An 11,364-nucleotide genomic window follows, 5' to 3' on the forward strand; every position below is an offset into this window, starting at 1 on the left:
ACACACATTACACTCCCCACACACACTCATTGGGCAGCACGGTAGCATTGTGGATGGCACAATTGCTTCACAGCTCTAGGGTCCTAGGTTCGATTCCGGCTTGGGTCACTGTCTGTGCGGAGTCTGCACGCTCTCCCCATGTTTGCGTGGGTTTCCTCCGGGTGCTCCGGTTTCCTCCCACAGTCCAAAGATGTGCAGGTTAGGTGGATTAGCCATGATAAATTGCCCTTAGTGTCCAAAATTGCCCTTAGTGTTGGGTGGGGTTACTGGGTTATGGGGATAGGGTGGAGGTGTGGACCTTGGGTAGGGTGCTCTTTCCAAGAGCCGGTGCAGACTCGATGGGCCGAATGGCCTCCTTCTGCACTGTAAATTCTATGAAATCCCAGCCGCACACACATTACATTCCCCACACACACTCATCCCAGCCGCACACACACATTACACTCCCCACACACACTCATCCCAGCCGCACACACACATTACACTCCCCACACACACTCATCACAGCCGCACACACACATTACACTCCCCACACACACTCATCCCAGCCGCACACACACATTACACTCCCCACACACTCATCCCAGCCGCACACACACATTACACTCCCCACACACACTCATCCCAGCAACACACACATTACACTCCCCACACACACTCATCCCAGCCGCACACGCTCATTACACTCCCCACACACAATCATCGCAGCCGCACACACACATTACACTCCCCGCTCACACTCATCCCAGCCGCACACACACATTACACTCCCCACACACAATCATCGCAGCCGCACACACATATTACACTCCCCGCTCACACTCATCCCAGCCTCACACACACATTACACTCCCCACACACACTCATCCCAGCCTCACACACACATTACACTCCCCACACACACTCATCCCAGCCACACACACACATTACACTCCCCACACACACTCATCCCAGCCGCACACACACATTACACTCCCTACACACACTCATCCCAGCCACACACACACATTACACTCCCCACTCACACTCATCCCAGCCACACACACACATTACACTCCCCACTCACACTCATCCCAGCCACACACACACATTACACTCCCCACACACACTCATCCCAGCCACACACACACATTACACTCCCCACTCACACTCATCCCAGCCAACAGGATGGCACTGGTTGTGCTGGAGCCGCCCATACAGCTGATGGGTCGGCTGGGGCCAGAGGGCACCCAGGGGAGTGCCCTGGGGGGGCCACCTATACGACCAGTAGCACTAAGTTCACAGCGGGCAGTCAGCGGTATGTGCAGCCGCATGGCTGCCTTGCCGGCTGTGGCAATGGTTTTCCGTGCTTGTCCCCCCCAATCCCACAGCCCACCTCCTGGCCACCCCCCCGCTACTCCCCCCGGCCCTGGCAGAAGCCCTCCCGGCCAGCGGCACAACTGTCAGCAAATTATGATGATGTTGGGCACCTTCCGTCAGCCCTCTCTCTCTCTGAGCAGTCGCCACGCCGGTTTTTAAAAGCACAAGTGAACTTGGCCAATCGGAGGTGGCGAATCGCAAAGGCCCCGGCGAATACCGGATCGGGCCCACTAATGATATGCAAACGGTATCTGGTGAACGTGCGTTCCGGAGCGCATTGGCGCCGTTATCGAGGTGCTGCAGCATTGCGATTTGCCGTCAAATCGGCACCCGCCGCAATTTTGGCGTCGAAACCGATTCTCTGTCCAATCACCTCTCCCGATTTCGGCATCGGCGAACGGAGAATCCCACCCATTGGTTTAGAAACAAGTGACTCCGATTCGCTCATTGATTGTATATTTAAATTTTCACTGCCATATATTCTCCCCATATGTGAAGTTAGAAAAAAATGTTACTGCCAGTTTAGTAAAAGAGTCTCAAACTTTACATACAGAAGAAGATAAATTCCTTTTTTTTAATGAATCACAGAGGATTCAGTTTGTCTCAATTCAAGTCTTAACATGCCAGCTACAAACTTAATTTGGGAATCCCTGATATTTACATATTTTTGGCCAACATATGGGAGGTGTCAAAAGAATCAGACTTTTAAATGATGAATCTGTTTTAACATAATTCTCACCGAACTGCTCTTTAGAGAAAAACAAACCAGTTTATTGTAACTCAGGCAAACAAATAATAAAACCTATTGCAATAGTCATTTTTCCTTCAATTTAAACACAAACAGCAGCAACAAAATAGATGGCAGGAAATGTGACAACAATGGATCTGTTGTTTAACCCCTTAACTGCTGGTAACACGCAGGTGTGTTAAACCATTCGGAAAGCTAATGTGATTTCATTTTACTCATTTGTGTGTCACTTTGCTGATGTTCTAGAAATTAGAAATGATCAAACCTTTGATGGATATTCAAGAACACATTTTACAGAAATGGTCAGTGGTAATGAAATCCCTCACTTCGCCAAGGAACAGACTTGGCAGTAACGGAGTTGAACCAACGCTTTGAGCAATGCCAGGTTAGAAATATATAGTTATGCTAAACTGGAATACATTCTGAATAATTGAGCATGCTAATTCAAAATTCCAGCTTTGTTAACCAGGCAATGCCATGACTGAGATCCATGGTTTTCACTGTAAATATTAACACACAGACGAAGATACATTTTTCTGAGCAACTGAAAAGAGTTTTAAGACTTTAGCCTCCATTACTAAGCATTCCCAGCAGGTGAGTGGGTTCCATTCCAAGCTGTTGTGCTATTCTTTGAACATCAAAGCCCATGTTCATCAGGAGCTGAATCATGTTCACTTCCTGACCTGTGACCTGGTCACGAAGAGGTGGGCAGGTGGGGTTACAATGGGGCAGTCTGCACTGATCGATTAAATGGAAGGAACAGTTTCTCACAGGCACTCGTGAACTTTTATTCTCCTGGAGACTTCGATCCCAACACTGTAATGCTCTGTTCAGTGACGTTCCTCTCACCTGAAAATCCAACCAGTTGCTAAAACAACAATATTGAAGAACTGTTAGACAAATTGTGATAGTCATAAAAAGTCCTGTTTGGCTTTAACTGTTTTATTAATGTAATAATAATAATTATAATAATCTTTATTGTCACAAGTAGGCTTACATTAACACTGCAATGAAGTTACTGTGAAATGCCCCCAGTCACCGCCATGTGGCGAAATAAAACTACTTTGAAAGCTCCTCGTAAACATTCCACTTCATTGCAGCATTGGATCAATGGTATTGCCCTCTGTGTGCACCAATCGTGAAGAATTGGTATGGGTTCTTTTGTTTTGGGGTATGTCTGGATCCAAAGTACTTTGAAAATATAACCAAATTTAACTTACAACAATGTAAAGTTTCCTGATCCTTTGTGCAAAATGATTGATTTGATTATTCTTGGTATAATGCTCAATAATGGGTTGAGAGTTTAAGATTTAAACAAACTGAGTAGTTTTAGATTTGTGTGAGCGAGGACATTAATGTCTACAATTTCCATACAGGTCCAACCAATTATCCAATGTAACTTTAGTGGAAATCCTCGGGAAATGCCCTTAAATGGTCATTGGTCCAGTATTTTCACCAGTCCTCCAGCCAGGTTATGGCAGAGGTTTGACAGAACTCCATGCAAATTCTATCAACAAGGAACCACAAGAATGTCGTAGGTTGTCAAACAAATCAGAACTGTTGAGTTTACAATTCAATCTTACACCCATCCCAGCAAAGAGATATCTAACCATACTGTACGGTATAAATACTGCTTTATGCATCAATTAAATTCTATTATTTTCAAAGAGTGCATCCTCTTCCCCGTTTACAAGGATTTTAAAAATTGTTTTGGAAGTTCCTGATGGCAGGGCTGAAATATATCAGAATAACATTGAGCTGAAAATTTAAGAGTCAACGATTTTGATCATTGATATTGAATGTCCCCATTTTAAATTTGACTGTTGTGCTGAAAAGGCATCTGCCAGGGAGCCTCATCCCATCAGCGAAGTGTCTGACACAACATTGTCAAGGTACAGCAAAGGCATTGGACATCAGGGGCGAGATTCTCCGACCCCCCGCCGGGTCGGAGAATCGCCGGGGGCGGGCGTGAATCCCGCCCCCGCCGGTTGCCGAATTCTCTGGCACCGGATATTCGACGGGGGCGGGAATCGCGCCGCGCCGGTTGGCGGCGCCCCCCCCCGCGATTCTCCGGCCCGGATGGGCCGAAGTCCCGCTGCTAGAATGCCTGTCCCGCCGGCGTGGATTAAACCACCTCTCTTACCGGCGGGACAAGGCGGCGCGGGCGGGCTCCGGGATCCTGGGGGGGTCGCGGGGCAATCTGGCCCTGGGGGGTGCCCCCACGGTGGCCTGGCCCGCGATCGGGGCCCACCGATCTGCGGGCGGGCCTGTGCCGTGGGGGCACTCTTTTCCTTCCGCCTTCGCCACGGTCTCCACCATGGCGGAGGCGGAAGAGACTCCCTCCACAGCGCATGCGCGGGGATGCCGTGAGCGGCCGCTAACGCTCCCGCGCATGCGCCGCCCTGCAATGTAATTTCCGTGCCAGCTGGCGGGGCATCAAAGGCCTTTTCCGCCAGTTGGCGGGCGGAAATCAGTCCGGTGCGGGCCTAGCCCCTCAAGGTTAGGGCTCGGCCCCCCAAGATGCGGAGGATTCCGCACCTTTGGGGCGGCGCGATGCCGGACTGATTCGCGCCGTTTTTGGCGCCGGTCGGCGGACATCGCGCCGATACTGGAGAATTTCGCCCCACGAGCCAGGCTACATTGGGGGAAGGCTAATTATAACAATATTAGGCGGGAACTGAAGAACCGAGATTGAGGGCAGATGTTTGAGGGTAGATCAACATCTGACATGTGGGAGGCTTTCAAGTGTCAGTTGAAAGGAATTCAGGACTGGCATGTTCCTGTGAGGAAGAAGGATTACATAGATTACATAGAACATACAGTGCAGAAGGAGGCCATTCGGCCCATCGAGTCTGCACCGACCCACATTAATCCCTCACTTCCACCTTATCCCCGCAACCCAATAACCCCTCCCAACCCTTATGGACAGGCTAAAAGGATAAATCGGCAATTTTCGGGAACCTTGGATAACGAGAGATATTGTAGCCCTCGTCAAAAAGAAAAAGGAGGCATTTGTCAGGGCTAAAAGACTGGGAACAGACAAAACCTGTGTGGAATATTAGGAAAGCAGGAAGGAACTTAAGCAAGTAGTCAGGAGGGCTAGAAGGGGTCACAAAAAGTCATTGGCAAATAGGGTTAAGGAAAATCCCAAGGCTTTTTACACGTACATAAAAAGCAAGAGGGTAGCCAGGGAAAGGGTTGGCCTACTGAAGGACAGGCAAGGGAATCTATGTGTGGAGCCAGAGGAAATGGGCGAGGTACTAAATGAATACTTTGCATCAGTATTCACCAAAGAGAAGGAATTGGTAGATGTTGAGTCTGGAGAAGGGTGTGTAGATAGCCTGGGTCACATTGAGAGCCAAAAAGACGAGGTGTTGGGTGTCTTGAAAAATATTAAGGTAGATAAGTCCCCAGGGCCTGATGGGATCTACCCGAGAATACTGAAGGAGGCAAGAGAGGAAATTGCTGAGGCCTTGACAGAAATCTTTGGATCCTCATTGTCTTCAGGTGATGTCCCAGAGGACTGGAGAATAGCCAATGTTGTTCCTTTGTTTAAGAAGTGTAGCAAGGATAATCCAGGAAACTACAGGCCGGTAAACCTTACGTCAGTGGTAGGGAAATTACTGGAGAGAATTCTTCGAGACAGGATCTACTCCCATTTGTAAGCAAGTGGTCGTATTAGCGAAAGGCAGCATGGTTTTGTGAAGGGGAGGTCATGTCTCACTAACTTGATAGAGTTTTTCGAGGAGGTCACAAAGGTGATTGATGCAGGTAGGGCAGTGGATGTTGTCTATATGGACTTCAGTAAGGCCTTTGACAAGGTCCCTCATGGCAGACTTACACAAAAGGTGAAGTCACACAGGATCAGAGGTGAGCTGGCAAGATGGATACAGAACTGGCTAGGCCATAGAAGGCAGAGAGTAGCAATGGAAGGATGCTTTTCTGATTTGAGGGCTGTGACTAGTGGTGTTCCACAGGGATCAGTGCTGGAACCTTTGCTCTTCGTAGTATATATAAATGAATTGGAGGAAAATGTAACTGGTCTGATTAGTAAGTTTGCAGACGACACAAAGGTTGGTGGAATTGCGGATAGCGATGAGGACTGTCTGAGGATACAGCAGGATTTAGATTGTCTGGAGACTTGGGCGGAGAGATGGCAGATGGAGTTTAATCCGGACAAATGTGAGGTGATGCATTTTGGAAGGTCTAATACAGGCAGGGAATATACAGTGAATGGTAGAACCCTCTCTGATAGTCAGAGAGATCTTGGTGTACAGGTCCACAGGTCATTGAAAGGGGCAACACAGGTGGAGAAGGTAGTCAAGAAGGCATACGGCATGCTTGCCTTCATTGGCCAGGGCATTGAGTATAAAAATTGGCAAGTCATGTTGCAGCTGTATAGAACCTTAGTTAGGCCACACTTGGAGTATAGTGTTCAATTCTGGTCGCCACACTACCAGATGGATGTGGAGGCTTTAGAGAGGGTGCAGAAGAGATTTACCAGAATGTTGCCTGGTATGGAGGGCATTAGCTATGAGGAGAGGTTGAATAAACTTGGTTTGTTCTCACTGAAACGAAGGAGGTTGAGGGGCGAACTGATAGAGGTATACAAAATTATGAGGGGCATAGACAGAGTGGATAGTCAGAGACTTTTTCCCAGGGTAGAGGGGTCAATTACTAGGGGGCATAGGTTTAAGTTTCGAGGGGCAAGGTTTAGAGGAGATGTACGAAGTAAGTTTTTTACGCAGAGGGTAGTGGGTGCCTGGAACTCGCTGCCAGAGGAGGTGGTGGAAGCAGGGACGATAGTGACATTTAAGGGGCATCTTGACAAATACATGAAAAGGATGGGAATAGAAGGATACGGACCCAGGAAGTGTAGAAGATTGTAGTTTAGTCGGGCAGCATGGTTGGCGCAGGCTTGGAGGGCCGAAGGGCCTGTTCCCGTGCTGCACTTTTCTTTGTTCTTTATTCTTGTTCAGACACATATTCATATGAACATTATAAACAGTATCAGGCAATTCAGCCCCTCAAACCTGTTTCACCATTCATTTGTTTTTATTTTATATAAATTTAGAGTACCCAATTCATTTTTTCCAATGAAGGGGCAATTTAGTGTGGCCAATCCACCTACCCTACACATCTTTGGGTTGTGAGGGCGAAACCCACGCAGACACGGGGAGAATGCGCAAACTCCACACGGACAGTGACCCAGAGCCGGGATCGAACCTGGGACCTCGGCGCCGTGAGGCAGCAGTGCTAACCACTGCGCCACCGTGCTGCCCGCTGTTTCACCATTCATTTGGATCATGGCTAAACTGTACTCCAGCTCTATCTACCCATCTTTAAGTCCTAGCTCTTAATAATCTTCCAAAATAAAAGCAAAGTTTTGCGGAATTTGGAAAGATTTCTCTGTTTTAGCCTTAAAGTGTTGAATTGACCCAGTGGCAACAGCTCATTGGAGAGAGACTTCCATGTTACACTTCCATGTTACACTATCCTTTGTGTGGAAAGTATTTCCTAATTTAATTTCTGAATGGTTGAGCTCTTTATTCAAGATTGTGGGCCTCACGAGAGGAAGTAGATTTTCTCTAGTTACCCTTGCTAAAGCATTTCATAATTTCAAACACCTTAATTAGATCACTCCTTAACATTCTAAACTAAAGGAAATCCGACCATATCTATGCAATCTGACCTCACCAGAGAATCATAGAATTTTACAGCACAGAAGAAGGCCATTCGTCCATCGTGTCTGCACCGGCTCCCAAAAGAGCAACATTCCCAGCTAGCCCCATTCCCAGCTAGCCCCATTCCCAGCTAGCCCCATTCCCCAGCCCCATCTCTGTAGCCTTCAAAATTCATCACTTTCAAATCTATATCCAGCTTTCTTTTGAAACATCCTGTGGAATCCGCCTCCATCACTCCCCCAGGGAGCGCATTCCAAATCCCAACAACTCTCTGAGTAAAGAATTTTCTCCTCATCTCACTCCAGCTCTCTCGCTGACCATCTTGAAATTGTGACCCCCGGTCACTGACATACCAACCAGTGGAAACAGAATATCCTCCTTTACCCTGTCAAAATTCTTCAGAATTTTGAACATCTCAATCAGGTCGCTTCTTAATCAAAATATTTGCTTGTAGCATTTTTGTTTGCAAATAAATGGGCTAAGAATATCTCACTACAATTTTGCTAATTTGGATTGGTCCATTTAACATCATTTGCTATCTGGTTTTAGCGAGACAATGATTAGTTTAACTGAAATTTCACCCTTAATGTGAAGCATGGTTTAAAAATAGCTCTGGCAATGTGCTAATCTGCGACCAGAGAGCCTTGCTGAGGCTCAGACTGATTGAGAGCAGATGTGTCACAACCAGCAAAGGAAATGCTCTCTGTGCATGATTTAATTTTCACAGAAGAATACAATCCAATAATACTTTAATGTAATAGCTTTCAACTTGTTTAACATTTTAGTATCTTACCTTTTAGAGATCATGGTATGTGATAGACATGCTGGGGCAAATACAGCTCTAAAACAAAGACCATTAGAATTATGTACAAACTATTATGCAGTAAACATCTGTATAGTACATACATTTACAAAACACCAAAGGCCCAGCTACCGGTCGCGTCCTGCCGGAACCGGGACGCATTGTGGCCGGTAAACCCCGGGAGAGACCCTCCCCGGGATTCCCGACAGCCGTTCCGCCTCGCGAGATCTGACCAGATCTCAGGAGATGTCGCGATCTGGGACCCGCCCACTTAGCAGTACCTGTGTTGATCTAACAGCCACCCGGCATCGATCGGCCTTGCCCTGAGGGTGCCAGCTGGGGGCCTTCTACACTCTGAGACCACGCAGAACGATACCTGGGGGGGGGGGGTCTCCCAGGCAATCAGAGGCCCCCCCGGTTGGCCGGCCTCCAGGGAGGGCAGCACTCTGGCAGCCCGGCAGTGCCACCTCACGGTGCCAGCCTCACATTTCCAGTGTGCCATTGTCCAGCTGGGGGGAGGGGGGGGGGGCAGCCTGGGACCTTGGTATTGGGCCGCCCGCTCGAGATGGCGGCCCGATAGTGGGATTTCCTGGGAATCCCTTGTATTTCCCGGCGTGTATATATTTGCATGGCGAGGAATACGGAATTGCATCCCACTTTACGTCCTCAGAGGGATCGTAAAACTGGTGCAATTCAGATCCGGCAGGAATCTCCCAAACTAAGAATCCAGCCCTATATTCTTCCACCAGAGCTGAATTGCACCTGATTTGCTCTCCCAAATGAGGGAGTCATTCCCAATCCTTCACCATGTAAATTTAATATGGCGAGGATTTGAGGGAATCCCACTATCGGGCCACAAGTTTCAGTGGGTGGGCCGATAACAAGATCCCTCGACTGGCCACCCCCCCACCCTCCCCCCCTCAAGTTGGACAATTCAGCCCACAACCCCTGGATTTTACAACCCCTCCAGAGACCCCCTACATAAAAGGATCCCCACTGAGACCTCGTAAATAAAGTGGCCCCCCATAGGTCCACTTCAAACAGGGTTAAGTGCTGTTAATTTGCAGCTGACCACTTCATTATCACTCAAGCGTGAAGTGAGGTGATTGGAAAGCACTTAACTTTGTTTGAAGTGGTCCAGGAGCTGTCGATCAAAGCTTAATGTTTATAAACATTACAATCAGACCACTTCAGTGTTACTCAAGCATAAAGGAAGGCGAATGGAGCAATGTTGACAGCTGGGTGGGTGTGGAAGCTGTCAATCACAGCCTAGTAAAATCAATATCAAAGTGAAATGGATGATAATGGCATAGTGTAGGTTAGATGGCTTTTGTTTCGGTGCAACATCGTGGGCCGAAGGGCCTGTACTGCGCTGTATTGTTCTATGTTCTATGTTCTATGAAATGAATGAATGGCTTCCAGATCAAAGATCTGAGGAAGTTTAAACCCAGCTTTTCTTTTCCCTTTCCAGGAATTGACAGGTGCTGCTTCCTCTGCCTGAGCCAGCAGGTGTATTCCACAGGTGTGTTTTTAAAGCACTGATTTTTTTTTCACTCCCTCTGTCTGGACTGTTCTCTAAGTTGCTGACAGGGGCTCTTTTCTCAGGGACTTCCAGGCAAGGCCTCTCTTCTGGGGGGGTTCTTTGGGAGCATCTGTTTATTTAGGGGTCTCTGGGGTCCCTTTAATTAGGGGGTCTCTGTGGGGGGGCCATCTTGTGAGGGTCGGGAGGGCAGGTCTTGCATTGTGTGGGGGGGAAGGTGGCCCTTGGATGGACTTTGGAGGCATCTCCCTCAAAGAGCTAACCCCTCCCCCCCCCACCACGGGATCCACCTTGTCAGAGCCACACCTGTCTGTAGCAGTAGTGATTCTCACTCATGTGATTCCCGGTCCACAGAACCGGAGAATCACATGGGCCCTGAGGATTTGGTGCTCAGCCTGGTACGGGCACGAGCCTCGATTCCACCGCCTGGGGAGGGCCAGAGCAGCAGAAACAGATTGTGGGAAACCTACCGTGGGATTGGCCGCCTCACCAGGATCTCCTGACAGCGCGAGATGGAGAACTTCGCTCACGGTGTATTTGGAATTTAAATCTCTTGTTTAAGCCTCTCCTTATTTATGAGAATGAGCTTCCATTCAGAAACAATAAACATTGTGTCCAACATCCTCGGCCCAACCATCGTTAATGATCTCCCTTCCATCATAAGGTCAGAGGTGAGGATGTTTGCGGGTGACTGCACAATGTTCAGCACCATTCGCACTCCTCAGATACTGAAGCAGTCCGTGTCCAAATGCAGCGAGACCCCGACAATATCCAGGCTCGGGGCTGACAAGGGGCAAGTTACACTCGCGCCTCAGAAGTGCCAGGCAATGGCCACCTTCAACAAGAGAGGATCCCCATGACATTCAGTGGTGTTATCATCTGAATTCCCCACTATCCAAGATCCTGGGGTTACCATTGACCAGGAACTGAGCTGGACATCCATATTAACAATAACAAGAATAATCTTTATTGTCACAAGTGGGCTTACATTAACACGGCAATGAAGTTACTGTGAAAATCCCCTAGTCGCCACACTCCGGCGCCTGTTCGGGTACACAGAGGGAGAATTCAGAATGTCCAATTCACCTAACAGCACGTCTTTCAGGACTTGTGGGAGGAAACCGGACCACCCGGAGGAAACCCACCCAGACACGGGGAGACAGACAGTGACCCAAGCCGGGAATCGAACCTGGGACCCTGGCACTGTTAAGCACCCGTGCTACCGTGCTGC

At 48.4% G+C, this 11,364-nt stretch overlaps 1 protein-coding gene across 2 annotated transcripts in view; it reads right to left on the reverse strand.

Moving 5' to 3' along the window:
• Nucleotides 1-2,108: 2,108 nt before the first annotated feature.
• Nucleotides 2,109-11,364, reverse strand: part of LOC140394522 (carboxylesterase notum2-like) — a 38,273-nt gene continuing 29,017 nt past the window's right edge. For both annotated transcript variants that reach the window (XM_072481867.1, XM_072481868.1), the window contains exons 12-13: nt 8,585-8,632; nt 2,109-2,975 (exon numbers count right to left, since the gene is read on the reverse strand). In XM_072481867.1, the coding sequence (XP_072337968.1) occupies nt 2,672-2,975; nt 8,585-8,632 (352 nt within the window). In that variant the 3' untranslated portion in view covers nt 2,109-2,671. The remainder of the gene's footprint in view (nt 2,976-8,584; nt 8,633-11,364) is intronic.

The sequence above is a fragment of the Scyliorhinus torazame genome, chromosome 17, assembly GCF_047496885.1.
Source record: "Scyliorhinus torazame isolate Kashiwa2021f chromosome 17, sScyTor2.1, whole genome shotgun sequence".
NCBI classification, from domain to species: Eukaryota; Metazoa; Chordata; class Chondrichthyes; order Carcharhiniformes; family Scyliorhinidae; genus Scyliorhinus; species Scyliorhinus torazame.